This window comes from Anser cygnoides, chromosome 11, assembly GCF_040182565.1.
Source record: "Anser cygnoides isolate HZ-2024a breed goose chromosome 11, Taihu_goose_T2T_genome, whole genome shotgun sequence".
Classification (NCBI taxonomy): domain Eukaryota; kingdom Metazoa; phylum Chordata; class Aves; order Anseriformes; family Anatidae; genus Anser; species Anser cygnoides.
This window is the reverse complement of record NC_089883.1, coordinates 11,274,442-11,297,280: the sequence shown is the minus strand read 5'-3', so window position 1 is coordinate 11,297,280 and position 22,839 is coordinate 11,274,442. Positions and strand designations below refer to the sequence as shown.

The 22,839-nt window shown below is 45.6% G+C and overlaps 2 protein-coding genes across 3 annotated transcripts in view; both read right to left on the bottom strand.

Annotated features, from left to right (window-relative positions):
* Positions 1-1,216: 1,216 nt before the first annotated feature.
* SEC11A (SEC11 homolog A, signal peptidase complex subunit) lies at positions 1,217-10,239 on the bottom strand. The gene is made up of 6 exons (XM_048081456.2): positions 10,080-10,239; positions 9,878-9,987; positions 7,323-7,472; positions 3,514-3,633; positions 1,856-1,913; positions 1,217-1,696 (listed from the first exon to the last, which is right to left on the bottom strand). Exons 1-6 carry the CDS (start codon positions 10,128-10,130, stop codon positions 1,646-1,648), a joined length of 540 nt encoding a protein of 179 aa, XP_047937413.1. The 5' UTR covers positions 10,131-10,239; the 3' UTR covers positions 1,217-1,645.
* Positions 10,240-10,349: 110 nt separating this feature from the next.
* ZNF592 (zinc finger protein 592) overlaps positions 10,350-22,839 on the bottom strand; it is a 41,906-nt gene continuing 29,416 nt past the window's right edge. The window contains exons 7-10 of one of the 2 annotated variants that reach the window (XM_067003516.1): positions 18,943-19,221; positions 17,434-17,546; positions 13,544-13,679; positions 10,350-12,252 (exon numbers count right to left, since the gene is read on the bottom strand). In XM_067003516.1, the coding sequence (XP_066859617.1) occupies positions 11,722-12,252; positions 13,544-13,679; positions 17,434-17,546; positions 18,943-19,221 (1,059 nt within the window). In that variant the 3' untranslated portion in view covers positions 10,350-11,721. The remainder of the gene's footprint in view (positions 12,253-13,543; positions 13,680-17,433; positions 17,547-18,942; positions 19,222-22,839) is intronic. The other variant, XM_067003517.1, reaches the window with a different exon arrangement.

Here is a 22,839-nt window from a genome sequence, read left to right as displayed (position 1 = left end):
ACCACAGGTCAGCACAGCTACCAAGTGTTAAACAAATGGCCCCACGGTCATGGCTAACAGCACAATCCACCTCTACAGGTGGCACAAGCCTAGCAAGGTACATATGCAAGAATCTGAAAACAGACCATAAATGCCCTGTTGGGTTTTGTCCTTACCCTTCCTGACTGCTTTTACCCTACACAAGCTGCGTGTGTGACAGCAGTAATCATCTTCAGTGATCCCTGTTGCTGTGCAATCCTAGAGCAGTCATGAAGAAGAGGAAATAGAGGATGCGGTGAAATGCACCTGAAGTAAAACCTGCTTTGAACTCTCAGCAGGTTTTGTAAGATCGAGAAGAGAGCTGTTGATCCAGGGAGAGCACAAGGGGGGAGGAGACAGGCTCCTGCTGCCAGGGGAAGCTGTCTAGTGAGGCAACTGGTAAGTAAACTGCACAAGGGGTCAGACAGCCTGAGATGGAGGCAGCAATTGCAGCGCGATGCCAGTGGCTGTTCTCATGAAGATCTGCCCTAACAAAAGGAAAGTAAAGTCTTTCCATAAGTCAGTATAGATAGCACAGAGGTAAGTTATAATGGTCACACACTCCGTGCAAGTAGCACAAATTTGCTTAGAAGCAGATAACTACTGAGCCTCTGCTTTATACCTCCTCCTCAGACTCTCCTGTGACACCACATCTACACAAGCACGATCACTAACCAGACTGGGAAGCTCAGAAAACAAGCAATTGCACATGGCAATGAGTGTTTTCTTCTTTAAAACCTCTGTGCAGTTGGGGTTCAGCCAGAAAGTAGCTTCCAGATGAGCTGTAAGACATGGCCAGCTGTGGAGACCCAAATCCCATTTCCAAAGTGTAAAAAAAATGCCTATTCCATCCTACTAAATCATCCCTGCTAAACAGCTGTGGATATTTCCCATCACAATTCTTCTGTTACTTAGTGCCACTCTGGAAGCTTGTGCACAAAGTAATCCTTTGTCATCTTCTGCCCAAAAGACATTGCAGTCCTTAAGCAGATTATTTCGGTGTGATTTACAGGAACACAGAAAAGTTGAACGGATCTACAGCTCAGGACTGCTTATTCTCCAAAAACAAATGAGAGGAGCAGCTGCCCATCTGTAAAGAGAGGACAAGCCAACTCACTGGGCTCTAGGAGTCAGTCTGCGATGGCAAAGCCCACCCCCCTCACAGGGAAGCTGGGCAATAACGAAGAACATGGCGGGCTTATACTGGGCGAGATGCAAAATCTTTATTCCAGTTCTGAATTGGAAAAAAAAAAATCACCTCCACATGTCGCTATTTGACAGTTCAGTCAGCATGGGGAGAGGTCTTGCCCAGTGGAGGCACAGACTTAGAGGACACAGTCCTGTAGGCACTTGGAGAGGAAGCTCAGCTTCAAAGTACAAACACTGAACAGTTTGGCTTAAACTTTTAATATAAAAACTCACTAAAAATGCTAAAATGTGACAAACCATTGGAAATACTGTGACAAACATTTGCCCTTACGCAGTATAAAACAAAACAAACCCAAACTTGCAAGAAGCTTTGAAATGTATGTTTTCTTCTTCCTCCCGGCACACTGGACCATCACCTACTTAAAATGTTCCTCTACAAAATCCATGGCATCTTCGCTGCGTACTTCACTGCAACAGGCTACTCTCGATGGACGAGCACAAATAAACCCAGTAGAAAGAGGACTGCATACTGCAAGAGAAAGCAGAAGAGACAAGAGTGTGCACTCACATCTAAAGATGCAGAAACAGCAGCAAACACACAGGGCAAACAGCACTCTGCTTACCAAGTTCTCATGAGGTAATTTTAGCTGGGGTGGGAGAAGCAGGGAAAAGATGAAAGAACTCTTACCTTAAATTTTGGATAATCATTCATTAAGATGGTCACTATTCCAATATAGGGCACAAATCTACAACGACAGAAATAAAAATAAAAAATAGAGTATTCAGGGTTGCATACAGAATAGGCACTGCCCTGTACAAAGAAAGTGTTTGCTGTACAAGCATGCTTTGTATAGCTGGCTGCTATGGTTAAACATCTTGGGATTCTTCCTGACAAGCAGGGAAGCCACAGCAGCAGGCACTGAGTGGATATGCAACCCCAGTGCGTGTTTTAGCCTCTGCCTTCTTCGGCAGAGGTGGAGAAGCAGGCTGCCTTCATTCCTGCCTGATGGGGTTCTTTACCTCTACTAACATAACTGGTGATTTTTTCCTATCAACCCTTTAGGTTCTTGGCCCTCAAGAGCTCAATGGCACCTTGGAGCAATCAGACCTATTGAGGTACTGCTGGGAAAAAGGTTATCCATTTCACCCGTGCTCCCTTGCTTGCACCTTCAAACAGGCTAGCTTTCCTGAGGGCCACTGTAAAAGGAGCAGAGGCCTGGCCAAAAGGCAGGTTCCCTTGGATCAAACAAGGCAGAGTCAATCAAATTGCTCATTATGCTTGGTGTGCTGCAAGGCAATTCAACCAAGTTCAGCAGTCACCACCTGCAGCTTGTCACTGGTCCTGTTTCCCCAGCTCCTTTCAGCACAGTAAATCCACATCCAGGTGCCAGCAGGCTCCTAACATCAACCACTGGAAATAAAACGTGGCTGTAATACCAGCTTGTTTTCTGAGGAGGGAGGGAGGGGTAATCAGTATCAGGTTTGCAAAGAATCGATTTAAAATAAATGAACAACAGTGGACCTGCCTTGGGATAGATGGATTTGGCACAAAAACAGTTTAGCTCGTAGAAACCTTAGCGACTGCTATACTGAAGAGCAAAATCTAAACAGCCCTGAGTCAGCTATCTAATCCCAATTATTCTAATACTCTTGATGGCTAACTAAAGTGACATGCTTATGCATGATCTGGGATGTGAAAAAAAGCTTAATGGTGAGGGGAGGGGTTTTGTTTTGATTTTTGTTTGTTTTTGTTTTAATTTTAGTGCAATTATCAGGATGACCAAGTTCTGTCAATATTGTGAGTACTGGAGCTCTTTTGTCTAACTGAAGGAAGGTCCTCAGGAAAAAGGACAACTCTTAGAAGAAAAGACCAAGCAAGCCATGGAGATTAGAAACAGGTGGTTGTTTCCTCCTATGAGAAGGAGGAAAGAAATACTGAGCAAGCAGGCTCTCGGGCCTCCATCAACTGATGATAACCTGTACCACTTGAGAACCTTATCTTGCACACAGGGGATTCCACATTAGAAATTTGGATTTCGCTTCCCTGGAAAAGCTCTGACTTGCAAAATAATTTTGATAAAATTCTCATCGTGCCTTAATGCCTGAGCATGCACTGCCTTTGCACTGGTGTCCACTCAACGTCAAAATCTCAGGATGCAGCTCGCAGCTTGATGCCTTCACTTAAACAAGCTCAGAACTGAATTACCTTCGTCTTTTAACTCTCACTGGTACCTTTTGAAATGGTCACAAAAACCCAGCAGGGTGAGTTCAACGAGAGAGGGAGATTAACAGCCGGCGTTGGGGAAGAGCAATGCAAAAAGCTGCAACTTCCTCAATTTCACTTACCCTCTTGCTCTTCCTACTACGTCCTTTTTCTCCAGCCAATGTTGCCCTCGTTTGTACAGCCCTCTGTCATCAACAGCATTATTGTCTCCCTTTGTCAAAAATTTGATGTCACCGTTTTGCCTAGCAAAGATAGGATGGACAGATAAGTCAGAGAAAAAGAACTTTTCAAGAGCTGTTTTAGAGCAAGCATGTTGAGACTAACAAAGATATTAAAGCAATTGTGTTCTCGATGTTTGAGTAGGATGAAAGAGGGAAACTCTTGAGTGCAGAGGAAAGAAGATTGTTTGAGGGAAAAAAATGCAAATGGAAGAATGAATTCTGGCCCCAGCCAAGCTTTCCTGCAGAGTTTAAGAACAGAACCAGCAGGATGAGCCATTTCTAGTGAAAGTGTAGCTATTGTCTCTTTGCTTTTGACCTCTCTCATATTGATGCTTGTCGTGCTTTATATACATATGTTGGACTCTGGGCTCTGCACTACCATCCAAAATGTGATTCTGGGGTTCAAGGATATAGCTCTACTCAGCAGCAGTCAGAAGCAAGCTGAAGCTTAGAAATTATTAAGAAAGGGGGACAGAACAAAACAAACAATACCATTATGATACTGTATGAACTCACGATGTGCCTGCATCTTGAATGCTCTGTGTAGTTCTGAACCCCCTACATCCTTTTCTGAAATGGAGAGGGAAACTGGCAAAGGTTCAGAAATAGTTAACGAGGTCTGGAACCATTTCCATACAAGAAGCAACAGACCAGGACTCTTCAGCCTGGAACAGACAGGACTGATGAGAGAGATGGTGGTAGTCCAATTTAAATGAGCAACTATCAAGCAGCTTTTCACTGCCTCTTCTGATACAACACCTACAGGACATCAAACAAAACTCAGAGGTAACAAGTTAAAACAAGTGAGAGAAAGTACAATGCATAACTAACGCAGTGCAAACTAAACCACGTCTCTGTGGTGGGATAGTCTGGATGGCAAAAAATTACATCAGTTCAAAAAGTGACTAGATATCCCACGTAAAGGAGTAAGTGGGGCCATTAATACAGATCTATCACTTCTTGCTTGAAACCGTAATTTGCAGAAAGCAGGGAAATTGCCACTGCACACTCTCCAGTTTTCAGTTCGTCCTTAGGTGAATTAGTTAGCTTGTCAGAAACAGGATCCAGTGGTAGACAAACCTTTGCTCTGACCCGGAAACAGCTGCTGTTATGCAAAGCATGGTGTGTAAAGCTAGAGCACACTTCCACAGGCATTTCCATCCTGTTTGCTGGACACCTGGCAATGCTTGTTTTGAAGCAGCAGCTTGTGCCACCGCTCAGGGATCAGCTGGCCCGTCATCTCCCTGTGTCACCCGAAGGCAGATGCTGAGCGGCAGCGTTCCTGTTGCTCGATTCTGTCGGCTTCCTCACAGAAACAACAGATCAAATACAGCATGGGAAAGCAGGCAGACCTTCAGAGCTCCTACCGTTTTCATCACGTCCAAATACCAACCTGTGTTACTTGACATGAGAAGCTTGGAAGGGAAAAAGAGGAGGAAAAAAAAAGGACAGATCTCTCTTCAAAGCACATCTGGCTCACAGTGTGGGGACAGCAAAAAACCTAGGAGCTTACAGATACGGTCTGGAAGAAGATGAAGATACCCAAAGGTGCAGATAATGTAGTTTCAATTCTGAAGACTAATGGTGAAGGAGCACAACATCTTACTGAAAAGGTTCAATGCTGTATCACGAACCAGTGTGAGAATCTCTCAGTAGAGTTGCTCTGCTGTCCGAAAGGTGAAGTGAAAGCTGGTCTGGCTTTCCTGCACCAAAACCACTAAGTACATAACTTGGCAGACTCTGTGCTTAGTGATAAAGAACGAACCCCATTTCACTCTGAACATGAAGAAAAGGCTAGCAAGTAAAAAACATTTTTGCACTGAAACAATACTGATGTGAACTGGAACCCAAGTTGCTGCAAAATCACGGGCAACAGGGTTGTCCTGTTTTCCTTCATTTTGACACTCCCGTTAGGTTTCACATAGACTTTTCACAGTTTTCATACTGTCCATGACTACAGAAAGAAACTGGACTCTGCCTACTCCGAGGACACTCTTGAATTCCAAATTCTCACTAGAAAAATATTCTTCAACTAGTGAGAGAAGCAACTGATACCTCAGAGTATGAGCTGCTTTCGATGCCCAGCTTCAGGTCACAGTACTCATTTTTCAGTTTTATCTTTACTAACCCAAGGATTAGTTTTGGGTTTGTCTTATTTTAAAATGAAAGGAAAAATACAGGAGAATGGCTTGATTTCACAAAATCTAGGACTGCTACTATGGTCCTGTTACATTTTAATAAAAAAAAAAAAAAAAAGAGATGCTGGATACCTTAAGACCTAGTGCTGAGATAAAGCCAGGCAAAAAAGAAAGGTGGCAATTATATGGAGACAAACTGTCACACCACGTGTAGATTTCTGCTCCTCCTTCCCATACACTGAGAGCAGAGAGAGGACCCTGACTTTTCTCGCCTCTTGAATCATCAGTCCAAGCAGCGACACTGGAGCCCAGATGAGGCTTTTGTATGTAACAGGGGAGAAGGAAAGTAGTGTTTCACTTAAAAGCGTTCCCAAGACATCTCAAAAAGCGCATGTGCAGCGTTAGATACCAGATTTACCACACACAATGAGCTTATTTTGATTTTTAAATTAATGGTATTAAAACCAGTACTTTGAAAACTGACTAAACCATCATTGCAAATTTTGGGTGCAGAACAACTCGGTACAGCAATCTGTTCTGTCAACTGGGGAAGATGTCACCCTCTCTTAGCCAAGATTTAAACTGAACTATTTACATGCATGAAGCTGTTTGAGCTTGAAATTGGGTCAGACAAGTGGTCTGCATGTCCCAGTAGCTGTGAATGCTACAAATGCTTGGGGGAACAGAACCTCCCCATCCCATCAACCTCATTTGTCTACAGCAACCCTCAAATGCCACCTTTACACATGATTCAGGTGATTCACTAAATCTATGAACAGATCTCTGAGCCCTGGTACAGCTCCAGTCCATTCATAATGCAGCAGGCATTTACTCAGCAGAAGCAGGTGCTGGGATGCCATCCAGTTGTTGCCCTCTTCTCAGAGCTTGCTTGAAGAAAGAGGGATTTGGTTCAAGGTTTAGTTTTCACCCGAATCCCTCACGGGGCTGGCTCATATCCCCCTGGACTGCCCTTGAAGGCCTACAACTGCAGAGAAAGCCTTGCTTGGAAAACCAAACCGGAATGACATTGTTTCAGCCCTTCAGACATGCACCCTGCTAAACATTTTGAGAATGAAGAGTACACAGATAATGCAGCGCATCTAGAGGCCCTAAGCATAGCAATGCAAAAATTCCTACAGAAACACTCTGCGCCTGTATGAGAGCAGGAACCTGGACCAAAAAAACAAGCTTTGAATAGTAGTATATGCTACACACAAAATGCCCTTCTTCCATAAAGTTCTACCTCTACAAACAAGAGTCACTTCACACATCCAAACCCAGCTACACCTAGAGGAGACAACACAGCAATTTGGGGTGGAAACCATGGCACAGGAGACATTAAGTGACACAGGGAGCTCGGGATACTAGTACAGACTCCCCAGCTTGTGAACTCTGCCAGCTGACCTTCATAAGGAAACCAAAGAGGCTAGATTTGGTCTGTCTGAAACTTCGATGTTACTTCCGACAGCAGGATATCCGTTACTGAACTTTCACCGTTCATTTAGCCAGGGAGATGAGGAAAAATACAATTAATTGGATAACTGCAATAAAAGCCAGCAAATTTTGACATACTTCTCATGAATTTTCAGGACACGATGGACTATAGGAATTTCCCTTCCTTCTATCCTAAAGACCACGATTTCTCCCACTCTGATTGGATCTTCAATTCGGTTTGTTAGAAACAGGAGATCTCCTCTGTGAAACGCAGGCTCCATGCTTCCACTGCAAAAGAGAAGAGGAGCAATTGAGCAATATTTAAACACTCAGAATCAGGCTTTGGAGTTCATAGTCTTTTAAGAAAGATCTTGCAATGTCCTTAACTTAGACTTGTTAGGAAAAGAGCACTGCCAGAAGTCAGTGTTAAGAACATACCAAACAGGAAAAGCCTTCTGCTCTCTTCGTAACAGCTGGGCTGACGACAAGCAGCAGCAACTCTGCTTCTGAGCTCTCAGCTCGTAGTGCTACACTGGCAGTACTACAGTGGTGGGTAGCATTTTAAATTTTACTTTTTTACAGGTAGATACACGGTCTTTGTGAGCAAAGCACTGAAAACATACCGGCATTTATATTCCCATCCGGAACAAACAGACAGGTGTGCTAAAATTTCATTATTGTGATTCATCACTTCGCTTAACGTCTCATCCCAGGCACTGCTATTCAAGTTATTTTTCTCCTGTCTTGTAAATGGCAACTGTTACAAAATACTTAACCTTCTTAATTCCAAATAAATAACGCAGCACAAAAGGAAATGATGAACTTTAAGTACCGCGTGTATTTCTGTTTTATCACAAGACAGTGCAGGAGCTGCTCTTCAGAAGATAAGATCGCATCGCCGAAGAAGGGATGTGACATAACGGCCCCTGTCTTACTCACTGGGAGGTGCAGGGCGGAACGTCTCCCCTGAACTTCACAGATCCATCAGGAGTGCCACTTCCTTTAATTTGTATGAGTCTTGCTAAATGGCACGCTGCAATTAATGCTGATGTAGAAATGCACCGAAAGGCCAAGGCAGCTACAGAACATGACCTGTGCAATACGCACGCAGCGCCTGACAGTGCCAGCACCCAACGGCTGCCTGAGAACTCCAGCAACGGGAATTTGTCCCAGTAAGCAGGAGGACACGAATAACAGTGGTAGTACCCACGGCATCATGCTTTTGTGAGGCAATGTGCAACATCTGAAACACATCCACTGACGGTGATATCCTTTATTTTCAGCCACACATATATGAGGGCACGGCTACAGCTCCCCTTTTCCTGGCACTACTACAGCTCGCGAGAAGACCAGGGAAAAAAATGAGCAGCCGTGAAAGGACAGTTAGTGGATACTTGTGAGGATGCAACGTAACACTAATAACGCTCACTGGGTATTTTAGCAGCAAGCCAGTTCCCATTCAAAGATAAACTCCTCCTCACTGTAAGAGTTTATTTCCTGGCATCTCAAAGATTTCAACCTCTTTTTACATTAATCCAGACTCGTCACATACTTCAACTATTCATGTAGCAGCAACAAGAGAGACAGGCAGGAGGTAACTGCACTGCGATGTCCTGCTGCTACAGCCTGTACCGGGGGACTGCCAGCCATTAGCCTCGCTGAGAAGGCGAGCTCCGCCACAAACTCCGCTTTCATACAGCGGTGATGCCCCAAGCAGCAGCTCTGTCACTGGTGCCAGGCCCCCTGCTCCAAGGCCTTCCTTCCCCACATCTGCCTTCACCCATGCTGCCGAGTGTTTTTCCCCAAGATTCGGCAGAAGCGGCTGGGTGGAGCTCCTGACGTATTTCTTTGAAGTCCTCCAGTTTCTTCTGTGTCCCCTTCCTCAGGATTACCCCCGTAACACACGTTTGCCAGCTGACAGAAGCAGAAAAGTAAGATGTTATTCTTACATCAGGCAACACATTCTGCCTACCTACTCCACAGAACGGCTGAGGTTGGAAGGGACTTCTGGAGGCCATCTGGTCCAAACCCTGCTCAAGCAGGGACACCAAGAGCAGGTCGCCCAGGTCCATGTCCAGGTGGGTTTGAAGATCCAAGGAAAGAGACTCCACAGTCTCTCTGGGCAACTGTGCCAGCGCTCAGTGACTCACACAGCACAGGAGTGCTTCCTGACATTGAAAGGTCCTGACACTGGGCACCACCGAGGAGATCCTGACACCAACCTCTCTGCAGCCTCCCTTGTATTACTTCTTCTTCCCTCTTAGAGAGGCTCTTGCGCAGCCAGGGCCCGGCAGCTGGGCTGCAGGCAGGGTCTGCTGCTGCCCTGTGTCTCTAGATAATGTCCTCCAGCGGGGCTGGAGAGCCTGGAGCACCACCACCACGACCATGACCACAACCACGACCACCCTGAGCAGGACCATGACTGTGCCCATGGCCATGGCCATGACCACCACCACGACCACGACCGTGCCCGTGCCCACGACCACAACCATGAACGACCGTGACTGTGACCACCGTCATGCCCGTGCCCACCACCACGACTGTGCCCATGACCACAACCACGAATGACCGTGGCTACCTCCGTGGCCACGACCATCACCCCCACCATGACCACGACCATGACCATGACCGTGACCACCACCACGCCGACCCCCCCGCCCAGGCCGCCGCCCGCGGCAGGCCCGCGGCTGTACCTGAGCACCACCACGATGGGGCTCTCGCTGCCCGTCACCACCATCAGCCCCTTCCAGATCATGAGCGCGGACGAGACGATCATGCCGAAGTTCAGCACCTGGTAGTAGAGCTGGGGGGGAGGGAGGGGGAAGGCAACAAGGGGCGGCGCGGTCAGCCCGGGCCCTGCCGGCGCCCCCCGCCCGGCCCCGCCGCGCCCCGCACCTGCCGCCGGTTCATGCGCCGCACATCGTCCAGAAAGTCCAGCGACAGCATCGCCGCACCACGCCGGGCCCCGCGCCTCTTCCGCTTCCCCCCGCTTCCCCCCGCCGCTTCCGATCCCGCCCCGCCGCGGGGAGGAGACAGGGGCGGCCCCGGGGCCCCACCGGAGGAGGCGGGGACGGGGCAGGAGGCGGCCGCCGCCCGCCCCTCGGCTCCCTTCGTCGCCCCCGGCGCCCCCCCGCCGCCACCAAGCAAGCACGGAGCGCGGGCGGGCACTGTTGGATGCTTTTATTTGAAATACTTTGAAGTAAACATCGTAGCAAGGCACAAACGCCGCTGCGGATTAAATAGATTATGTGATGGCTTGGGAGTGCCCCCCGCTATCGTTACTCTACGTAGGCTACCTCGTAAAACATTCCCTAGGCTAATGTACACAGTATCAAAAAATACAAAGAGTCCAAACTGTTCGTATCAAAACACATTGAGACAAGAAAGTGAGCAATTCGAATGCAATAAGATAAATAGTTCTTAAATTATTTAAACATTGTCATAGTAAACAATAACGAGCAGGATTCTGGCTCAACATAAAAAATGGTACAGGAGATAACTATATTACACGAAGCATGTGTGTGCCGGGGGGACGAGCGAGGGAACAGCAGGGGCAAAGTCAATATGACCACGGGGAAATAAACGCCTCCGAAGAAATGGATGACACCGAGCTGGGGGGAGAAGCGCTACGGAAGGGGCGTGAGCCCAAGGGTGAGGTGGCAGCGGGGGCAGCCCGGCTCTGCCAGCACCTCTCCGGGGACCTCTCCCCACTGAACCCCGCCAGGACGCGGGCACCTCAGCCACCCAGAGACACCGCGGTCACGGGCAGCCCTGGGGGGGGGAGATTTTCTGCTCTGGGGACCACAACACCCCGTCCCCATTGCACCTCCCAGGCGCAGAGGCAAAGTGCCATACCCACCCACTCTCGCACAGGATGACAGCGACTGCGAAACTCTCCTTCAGGGCGAGTAAGATTTGTGACATTTCATTAAATTACCTTTCAGAAAATAAGATTGTTATTAGGGCAGTAAAATAAACGGAAGCTGGAGTACAGCTTGAGCCTGTCCTGCGGAACACAGACGATCTCAGATGGGCCAGTGCGGTCCTGACGAGTGTGTTCTGCTGAGACAGCATTATGAATTAAAATGAGTAAAAAAAGGCAGGATGGGAAGAGAAAAATAAGTCATAAATAGGAGAAGAAAGAAAGCGAGACAGGGAAGGCAAGGCAGGGGCTCTGGGCAGAGGCTGAGGCAGTGCACGCTCAAAGGAGGAGAGCTCATCTTTAGGAAACTGCAACTGCAGAAAGTGCTCCTTGATCCTCAGGAGCTGGACAAGCTCCAGCGAGGATTCTCGCCCTGCTTTCCCTTTTCACCTCTCTGATCTGGCAGAGAGTTAGTGCTTAGGATGAAATGGCAGGGTTTTTTCTTTTTTAAATTTCCCTTACAAATGGAAGTTAACGGAAAGCAATGTCCATCCCGAGAAATCAACAGAATATTTCAATGATTTGCCCCATCCCCACCCAGTATTTTAAGTAAAAACCCCCGAACAAAAAACCCCAACAGACCAAAAGGGTTTTTGTTTCATTTTGTTTTTGTTTTTAAGTCTTAAGAGACTTTGAATGATTGTTCTGAGAGGTGCTATTAGGACCCTCCACACCACACGTCTGCCTGTGTTCACAAAGAGCTGAGTCAGTTTTGCACTCTTTGCATTTCAGGTTTTCTTCCACCGTAGTGTTCATCTCGCCATTATACCCCTCATGTCCGTTCTCATTCATCTCTGCTTGTAACTTCGCCCTTTCCTCTTCTTCCTCCTCCTGCTCCTCCTCCTCTTCTTCCTCCTCCTCCTCCTCCTCTTCCTCCTCATCTTTTACTTTGTGAACGATGAAGAGGTGTCTGTTCAGAGAGATGTGAGACGTGTAACACAAGCCGCAGAACAAGCACTGATACGTGGAGCTGTCTGTCTTGTGCTGAGGTATGTGTTCCTGAAACTCAGTACTGATGTCTGTTGCAAATCCGCATTTAGCACATTTCCAATGCGCTTTCAGTTTTTTGGCTGACGGCGCGTCTGAACCTGCAGTGGTCTCTGCCTGACCCAGCTCATCCGTTGCCATCCTCTTTGGAGATCTTGCCTTAAAAAGTAAGATGGAAAAAATTACATTATTGTTTGAAACCATGTAAGAATAAGTGTCTTAGACTGCTGAACTCCACACATGCATTTGAAAACATCTGAGGGCGAATATATGTATGTATTTTGTTACGAACTAAATAATGGCATGCCTATGGGCTCTTCTTGCATTGTCTTCCCTAACAACACCTAAACACCTCGGGGTTACTGCAATGCCTAGTCCATCCTTCATCCCAACACACAGGATCTCAGCTGCTGTCCTGCAAAGTGAGATGGGAGCTCTGGGAGGGGCTGGCTGGGCAGAAACACGATGGGAAGGTGAACTTGAACATTTTCCCCTCTACTCAGGCTTTTTCTTTGTGCCATCTCTCATTAACTCATCCCCTCTGCCTTATAATCCCGCAGCGTGCTTTTCCTCCCACGAGGATGGCTCGCTCGCATATGTCCCTTCATGTGATTTTGTTATCTCCTTATCCAGCAGGATTGTGCAGTCTTTGTTTTGCACACACTTAGGCTTGTATTTGCAGACACAGCTAGAGCTGTACGAAGCAAACTGCCCTAGACACATCAGCTCTGCTTGGAGAAAGCAGCCACCAGCTCATGGAAGTGAATTCCAGGTTTCCCTTTCACTATGCCTGTGACCACAATACAAATACAGCATAAATACAGAGGGGACTCAGTCTTGGTTGCAGTCCCTCTGTGCTATGGTACTGATGAATGACAAACAGCAGTAATAAGGAAAACCTACTTCCTATTTTTAAAGTAAATGGAACAAAGAAACCCAGTCAGGGAATCCTCCACTCCAAATCAACACAAAATAAAATCAGTTGAACATTTGCTGAAAAAAAAATGCATAGTCCTACTTAGGAGGAACACCATACGGTAACATATAGTAAAAAAAACAAGGGAGAAAGCAGAAAAATGTACCATGCGCATACATCTAAACAAAACAACACCATGGCAAGGGAAAATGAGTGTAAAAACAGACCTAAATTAGCTCTGGTTACAAAGCAGCCTGGAAAAAGGTCAGTTAGAGACAGGGCCACACATTCAAAAATAATCAAAAAATGCAAAATACATTGCCCTGGTGCTGCCACAGCTCAGCTGCGCTTTCAGTTCAAATCACAACACTTCTAGATAGCAACAAACTGTATGGAGTTTACAGAAGAGGAGGGCAATCTGCCCAATGGACGTGAGAGGGCTTTACTGCCGCAAGGCTGCAGCTCGACACAACACCCCAAGTGGACAGCTGCTCGCCAGGTACGCTTATTTTTTTTAACAAAAATATCAGTTACTTCTGCTGCGTCTCTCTCTGGAGCTTTTGCTTTGGCCATCTGGGATAAGTCTGGGTTTTTGATGCCATGCATGAGGCTGATGTGATTCTCCAGCATGAATGGCTGAGGAAATGTCTGATTTTCATCTGTGCAGTACCTTGGAAACAAAAAAGGAAGAAAATTTATTAAGGGAGATGCCCAACTGTTCATTTCATCCTAACAGCTCTTCGTTATGTGCCAAACCAAGAGGTGTCGTTGAAGACAGAAGCTGGTGAGTAATGTACTATTAGATTACCAAAAGAGGCAGCAAATCACCGTTTTAATAATACAATGTTATCCCTGACAGAAATCTAGAACAGTTTAGAGTTTACCACAGGAAGTATGAATGAGAACGAAAGTAGGACACACATTATTTACAGTACAGTACTTAATAAATACAGGGATGAGTGGAGATCAGGCCCGCTGTGATACATGCCACACAAGCACAAGGTAAATAATCAAGATGGAAAAAGAATGGGAGAAGAACAGCTCTCAGTTGAGAGACCTCATGACCTGTGGAACACAGAGGAGCCTTGCAGCAGAACCAGGCCTGCACCCAGAACTCCCACGCACCAGTGCAGCACCGCATCCACAAGACAATATTTATCACAGCACACTTAAAAATTCTTACAAACCCCCTGCACTTCCAGCCTTGATAACAAGAATCTAGTCAGGAACACTCACAAATGCATCATTTATGCGTAATCGCACCTTAAAACTTGGATGGCTTCAAGAGGTGCCAGAAACCACGGTGACATTTCAAAAGGAGATGTGGAAGGGTTGAGCCAGCTATTCACTGGCCCTCCTGGGTGACCAAGGTCTACTTGCAAGTAAGTGCCAGGTCTCGCAGGCACATAAACCACCCCTCTGCAGCATGGTCAAGCACGCAGAGTAGTACTCCGTTAGCAGCTGGGACACCCAGGATGGACTTTGTGCTCTTCTGCAGACTGCCAGCACGACATAGGGAAGGTCCGTAAGCTATGCATTGACCCGAGCAATGAGGCAAGTAACATCAGACTTCTCTGAAATGCACAAATTGCACTTGAAACGTAGGCAGCAGGGGATGAAAAGCAGCACATCGGAGATTAAGTGTCTCTGGGCAACAAAGACATTTTTAACAGCAGACAAGAAGACGATTCCTACTGATCTTCCAGCTTCTCTACTGGATGGAAATTAAACAACTGTCATTAACAATATGAAAATACAGAAGTGCTCACAGAATATTTCCGTTTTTTAACAGGAACTGTTTGGATGATAAATCAATATTTAATAATGATGGAATTTTTCTCCCTCATGAAGGCAAGACAAGAGGTTATTAAGTGGCATTTATCAAAACCAAACAAGTTGAAAATCAAGCGTTCCAGACAGTTTGTACTTAAGACTTGGAAAATAAGAGCAAGTTCCGATAACAATAACCAAGTGCATTATGAAAGAAAATACATAAAACATCAGAATATTTTGCAATTTGTTTTAATTTGGAATTCTTTTCATTGGAAAAGATGCTAAAAGCTGGGAAAAGTTGCTAAAAGATGCTTTCCTAATTATTCCAGTGACAAACTTTGCATGAGGGTATTTAATCAAATCCTCCAGCACTGATTTCTCCCTACAAAGTTAACAGAAGGCAGAGGCCTAAGCATGGCCGCGGGAGAAGGGGAAATCACAGCTTGAAATGTTAGCAATGAGAGGGCAACTACAAGACAGCACACTGGAGTCTCAGAAATACTTGACTAATGGATTCAATAACAAATTTCACTTATACTTCTGGCCTTCATGTGGAAATTTAGAAGTAGAGGATGATGTGAAGTTAAGGCACCAGGACTGATACAAAGTTCTTGGTAGGAAAAAGAAAAACAACAGCACTCAAGCAAAAAGGAAAGCAGCAGCAGAGACGTGATGCGTTACAGAGTGCAGAAAGGAGCCAAAGAGGAATTCAAAGAGATGAAGGAATCACAAGTGGTAGTAATGAAGGTGAGTTTTATAACAGCACTCTGCACAACCTAAAAGGGATTGAACCAGTTCAGAAACAGGTTTTGGAAAAGACCCAAGGGACGGAGAGTCTTCCGCATCTCCTGGTGTAGAGGCCGTTCTCAGGTCTAAGGCACACAGGCATGAAGGCAGCTGGAGGAGACACCAAGGGCAGACAAAGACAGGGTAAGTAGATAGGGAGGAGCATGTCCACAGAGGCTCGGTAATGAGATGCACTGAGGTCAACTAGCTGACAAAGGGAAGACCATCCAGAAGACCTTGGTTCCAAATAAAGAGCAGCTGTTGGAGACTCTGGCATAAGATCTTCAAGGAAGAGACCTAATGTGAAGGGTGCTATGATTTCAGTAAGTCTTCCGCTAGAACAATTAAAGAGGGCACCACCACTGTCCAATTATGACTTCATCAACAGATTTTGAGAAGGAGCAACTACAAACTTGAGAATTAAATACAACCACAATTCACTTGAATTTGTAGCTGTGTCTGCTGTAAATATAGGATGACCACAAACCCTTGGGTAAACTATGGATCCACAACTGCATGCTGAGAAGTAACAGAAAAACTGGATTCTAGGGTCTGTACAAGTTAACGCATCTAATCTAGTAGGTTGGCACACCCCAGGTTGTTATTTGTACACAAATCCTTCCCGGCTAGGCCTCATGTTCATTTTGATTCTGATACACCCCACTTTAAAAACAACCGATCCAGAGAGAATAGATTTATACAAACCAAGTGCACAAAAAGACCATCTCCAAAGACTCCAAAGACCATCGTCCACAAACTTAAGGCAGAATGAATACGGGGAATACTGGGAGCCAATGTTTTATTTCCTCCAGAGGCTGCAAGTCACAGCGCAGTTACAAGAAATGGAAAATTTAGAAGTCCTGGCCGGAAAATGAGTTGGGAATTTACTCCTATCAGGCCCTGTGGTGATGCCAATACTTCATCCATTTTTAAAAAGCTACTGTGGCTCACTATTCAGTCCATAGACATAGAGTACATGAGAGATGTACTCTTCAGAATAGGCTTTTAGTAATTTAAGTGCAGTAAAGCTATAGCACACTCTTCAGAAACACTTGCATTAAGCCAAAATTTTAGTTAAAAAAAATCCCCTACCCTACATCACTGCAAACTTCCTTTCATACACAAATGTGCTTTAATTCTGTGTTTTTTAGAAGTATATCTGAGAACCTGAGACAGGAATCAAGTCTGCATGATTGCTCACTGTATGACTTATTCTGCAACAGTAGATGAGAACAGTTGCAGAGGCAGTTTTGTAACCACTGGGCTCTGTCCTTAACTGACATTGTATTCACAGTTAAAATATGTTCACCGGCAACAACTTTCATTCACTGCTGATTCACATAGCTCATCTGAAGTCTCCAAATCCATTTTCCAATTTTGAGGTGCATCTGCTGAAACAAACCCAGGAAGCTTAATTCTCCACTGCCCTGCAGTTTGTGCAGTCAGTTCTGCCTGTGCAAAGTGGTGGCAAGACCTAGTGCCCTGATTCATTAGCAGTTTACACACCTTTTTTCCAAGGGGAAGGCCCAAGAGTGACGCACAATTACACAAGCCACAAAGCAGCAAAGGATTGGCCCCAGATTTTATCAGCTGTTCCACAAGGCCATGCAACTTAATTCTCATTTTGCACCTGCAGATCTCAAATCAAACCTTACCCTAAGTTTCCAAAAGGTATTATGCAGTCCAAACCAAGGACTTATTTTAGCCACCAAGTCTCTCATGTTTAAAATAGTCTTCTCATTCTCTCTCAGTAATTTCTATCCTGGAGTAGATAGGAGCAGACACGATCTATTACAAATGGCTCTGGACTTGAAAGATTAGCCTGCCATTGAGTAAAAATTTGAAACGTGGTATTCAGTACGTACCAGCAAGTGTAAACTTTCTTTGCTGTGTCATGATTATTGCGGATGTGTCTACGCAGACTGTTGGAGGCATTAAATGAGCGTTCACACTGTCGACAGGGATACCTCTTCACAGCCTAGCAGAAGAACAGAAATACCTTTTAGTAACAGGGAGACAAAAGGTACTGACCGGATTCTAACTTTCCCATGCTGTACATCTGGACCTTACCTCTCAGGTGCAAAATATTCCTCTTACACTGATAAAGGTAATTGATATTTTGGGGTTTCACTTACTCAGCCCAACAGTTGGTTAATTATAAAAACCAGGATTAGTTAAAGCATATGCTTGATTTTTTATTATTATTATTTTTAAATGGGAATTGCATTAGATGTTTCTGCTGTGGGCTCATTTCACTACAGGACTCTGCAGAATTAATTCAGGGGAAGGTCCCTTCTCACCCAGAAAAAGGCAAGACCCCAGTGCGAAGTACAAATCTGCCAAGTCTACCCTTCCCTCTCCTCCTAACTCAGAAAAACAAAAGGGCAGGATGTTAGAGAGCATCACACAATATTGCTCGTTATCCATTTATGATACCCATGTTTTCCTACACAACTCTGCCTTGTAGCTAGCCTCCTCCTCCTTTTCCTACAGTCCTTCATATAACCTGTGTGCATTCCATTTAAAACCTCCTTAGACTTTTTAAATAAATACATGTATTTATTGAACTGAAATATTTGGCAAATCTCCTACACCTATAGAATTCAAATGGCACTCTCAACCTACCCTAATCTTCTTCTCTTGATATTTGTCAGGTGGACAACCTAGCATTCCATTCCCCCAGTCAAGCTAGAAGGAATCAAAGACAATGATCCAGATTTTGACAGCCTCTGCTCATGGGACTCAAAACAGGGTGACTCAGTACATCAAACAAGATGTCCTGATGCCAAAGTACTACGAAATCTGGTGCACACGACATCTTGGCCTGTGTTCTGCAAGCAAGTTAAGAATTAACTTGACAGAACTAGGTCAAGGCAACACAAGGCCTGAGCTGGATAAAACCAACAAAATTGAGATTTATGGTTCCTATAATGACACCTCTGCACACTGCATGTATCTGTTACAGAAGTCTTCCCCAATTAGATGTACTGTGATATCTACCAAATAATATGGTGTCACTAGAGAGGAACTGTGTGTCCTTCTGCAGCTTTGTTTAGACCAGACTGTTGAACCAGCAACTGGAGAAGACACGACTTTCCATCCACTTACCCAAACAACGAAGCCTGGCATTAGATGTAATGGGAGAAGGAACAAAAAAAAACAATAAGGCACACAGGTTGTAGAGTATATGATCAAGGACAGAAAGTATGCTTACAACAGGCTACATCGATTTTTTCTTCTGGCTCTGTTCTTATTCCTCAGTGAGCTGGCAAACAGATTATCAGTTTCTTTTTGCCTCAAATATTAATGATTATCAGTCTGTGTTGCTAAGAATTTTGTGTTACCTAGCTGAAGTGTTTCATAAGAGTCCTTACCCTTCCATGACTTCTCTTCATGTGGGACACGTAGGTTTCCCGATCAGGAATCCACTGTGAACACTCCTTGCAAGTCCAACCAGTTCTTCTCAGTCTGGACTTGGATTCGGGATTGTGTCCTCCCATCCTCATGTCCTTCCTCGGCAGAGACAAGTGGGAAGTCCCGTTGGCTACTGACAGCTCCTTTGGTAGGTTATGAACCTGGTTCCTTGATGACTTCTCAGACTTCTGGCGAAAGCTTAAAAGCTCCTCAGGATTCTGGGGGACTCCATGAACACCCTGGATAACAAAAAAAATCAAATCAAACATAGCATTAATATATAATTTGTATTATACACCTTTATCTATAAATAACTAACACCTATTATCTAAATAAATAATTTAAGCCCCCCTCCAAACGCTATGTTAATGTCTTACTGTTGTATATTGTCCCACTTCCCCTTGAAGCTGGCTGCAGTATTTTCCCCAACAAGAGATTTTCCCAAGAAACATGAAGCTTCTATTTATGTTTCCTGCGTGACAACAGCAGCTCCTTGGTGCTGTCTGTTTAACATTTTGGATGAGCTCTGGGAACTCTGGTTAAAAAGGGAAGATGTAATGAGAGAGAAATGCTAATTGTCATTATTTCAAGAGCCTAAGCTCTAAAAACACATTGCTTTGGTAAATGCTGAGTGAAATGTTTGCTGTTATCTTGGGGGCTGCAAAGCTGCTTGATCTTTGCTCAGGGGAAGGGAAGAGACAACCTCTCTGTTTCTCCAACCCTATTTTCTTTAATTCCACAATGCCTACTGCTATTTACATTTTCACAGTTCAAAACTTTGCTCTTGACAAATAAAAGCAAGCACAAAGCCAGAAACCAGCCTTATATGGAATACGTTTTCAGGCTCTTTGGTTGTTCAACAGGCCAAAATCCCTGTCCCCCAAAAAGTTATTTTAACAAAGAAAATTGAACATAAAGAAAATAATCCAGAATTGAAGAGCTGTGGGAAACCAAAAGGAAATAAAATAGCAACATACCAAAGAAACCTCAAGAAATTCCCCTAGGAACAACAACAGTTCATCCACACAAAAGGATAATTTAGAGGTTTAATTGTGCACAGTAATTAACAACGGGTAAGGTTTCAACACACGAAGGCCCCAGGCCTTTGGAAGTCTTTCCTTGGGTTAGACACCGAACACACTTCAAAACACAAAATCTCATCTGAGAAGACTGTGCTTTGCACCTGATCCAGCTGCTGTCCGCAGAAGCTCCTTCACGCAATCGCAGGGCAATGGCAGCTGCTCCGCAGCATGGCCAGCTATTTAGGGTAACATGAACACTTCACCTTTATCCCCATCTGGAACTCTCAGGAGTGTTTTATGAGCAAGGAGTACATTAGCACCCATTACCCCATCCCTCCTATTATTACACCACTGGAGGAAAAAGAAGGGAGCACAGAAAAGTGAACTGACTTCATTGCAGAATCAATAACAGGACCCAGACCTTCCAACTCCTCTTTTATGCTTTAACAACGGAAAGTCAGGAAAGATGAGAAGGCACACGGTTTCTTTGTTTTTCATGTGGGCACAAATCAGACAACACCTCCTACAAACGCTATACTGCATAAAGGACTGGGATCAAATAGGAGAAGTGATGGGTTAATGCAATTACTACCCTGCCACAGCCAAAAAGCCTTTTTCAATTAAAATCTCAAAGACATGTTGATGGCCAAATACAGCACGGTGGTTAAAATGGTTTTACAAGTTTTGTACTGTCGATGTCAGGGTGCTGGTGCACAAACTGCTGCAGGCAGGTCCCTGGGCCTGGCATCTGCAAATGAGCTGCAACAAGCCGAGTACTTCAGCTCAAGCCCAGCCATCAGCATTGGGGCTGAATGCCTCTTTGAAGGTCCCAGCCTTAATCTCAACTCTGTTTTCCCAGTTATAATACAGGAAGATTAGCAATCATCAGCTTCACAAGAGGGCTTCAAGTTTTAATTCGTTAACACATGCAAAGACTTTCCAGATTTGCACGTTAAAGGCAAAGGGGGAGAGAGCAAAGTAGTAGTTTTGAATGCTTTTCTCTTTTAGGAGTGAGCTAATGAATCTTCTGGCTTTTTTAAGTGCAAGTATAAACAAAGTCACGAATTAAAAAAAAAAAAAACGTCACTGTTTTTTCAAATCAAAGGGAAATAAGACTTTGCAAGCTCTTTCTTCAGAATGACACCAGCAAGTCTTCCAAGAGGATTTTCACTCCAGTGTTGTTAGATACTGTGCACAGAAATATACTGACTTAAACAACAGGAAAACATGGTGCTGACGTTCACGGAATAATCGATTCTGCAAGCCCTCATATGCATCCTGCTAAAAATCACCACCAAATGGGCAATAACATGCTTTTCATACATGTATCATAGAATCACACAACGTTTTGGGTTGGAAGGGACTCAAAGACCATCTGGTTCCACCCCTATTCCGTGGGCAGGGACCCCTCCCACCAGCCCAGGCTGCCCAAATCCCACCCAGCCTGGCCTTGGGCACTGCCAGGGATGGGGCACCCACAGCTTCTCTGGGCAGCCTGGGCCAGGGCCTCACCGCCCTCCGAGTGAAGAATTTCTTCCTTATATCTAATCTAAATCTACCCTCTTGCAGTTTAAAGCCTTTACCCCTTGTCTTCTCCCTACACTCCCAACAAAGAGTCCCCCCCATCTCTCCTGCAGCCCCTTCAGGTACTGGCAGGACGCTGTGAGGTCTCCCCAGGGCCTTCTTTCCTTCGGGCCGAGCACCCCCAACTCCCTTAGCCTGGCTCCATAGCAGAGTGGCTCCAGCCTCTGACCACGCTCGTGGCCTCCTCTGACTTGCACCAATAGGTCCATGCCCTTACGCTGGGTGTCCCAGAGCTGAATACAGGACTCCGGGTGGGGTCTCACGAGAGCAGAGAAGAGGGGGACCATCCCCTCCCTCACCCTGCTGGCCACACTGCTATTGTTGCAGCCCAGGATGTGGTTGGCCTTCTGGGCTGCAAGCGCACGTTGCTGGCTCATGTTGAGCTTCCCATCAACCAACACCCCCCCAGGTCCTTCTCCTCAGGGCTGCTCTTGATCCATGCTCTGCCCAGCCTGCGTTTGTGCTTGGGTTTGCCCCAGTCCCCGTGCAGAACCTTGCACTTGGCCATGTCGAACCTCAAGAGGTTTGCACAGGCCCGGCTCTCACGCCTGCCCAGGTCCCTCTGGATAGCATCCCTTCCCTCCAGCACGTCGACCACACCACACAGCTTGGTTTCATCAGCAAACCTGCTGAGGGTGCACTGTCCATGTCACCAACAAAGATGTTAAACAGCACTGGTCCCAATACCAATCTCTGACGAACATCACCGGTCTCCACCTGGACACTGAGCTGTTGACCACAACTCTGAGTGCAACCATCCAGCCAGTTCCTTACCCACAGAATGGTCCGTCCACCAAACCCATGTCTCTCCAATTTAGAGACAAGGATATCATGGGGGACAGCGCCAAATGCTTTACACAAGTCCAGGTAGATGATGTCAGTTGCTCTTCCCTTATCCACCAATGCTGTAACCCTGCTGTAGAAGGCCACCAGATTTGTCAGGCATGATTTGCACTTAGTGAAGCCATGTTGGCTGTCATGAATCACCTGTTTTCCATGTTCCTTAGCATGGTTTCCAAGAGGATCTGCTTCATGGTCTTGCTGGGCACAGAGGTGAGACTGACTGGCGTGTAGTTCCTGGATCTTCCTTTTGTCCCGTTTTAAAAACGGGTGTTATGTCTCCCTCTTCCAGCCACCTGGAACTTCACTGGACTGCCACAACTTATCAAATATGATGGACAGTGGCGTAGCAACTTCACCCACCAGTATAACCGAACTAGGAATGGCAGTGAAATTTTGCTCATACTGCAT

Bases quoted from the DNA above. Each gene is read 5' to 3' on its own strand.
- SEC11A (XM_048081456.2), bottom strand. From the start codon at position 10,130: ATGCTGTCGCTGGACTTTCTGGACGATGTGCGGCGCATGAACCGGCGG. The intron at 7,473-9,877 runs GTACAGCCGCGG...TCTCTTTTGCAG, and splicing joins CCCATCGTGGTGGTGCTCAG to TGGAAGCATGGAGCCTGCGT. The intron at 1,914-3,513 runs GTAAGTGAAATT...CTGTCGTTGTAG, and splicing joins GTAGTAGGAAGAGCAAGAGG to ATTTGTGCCCTATATTGGAA.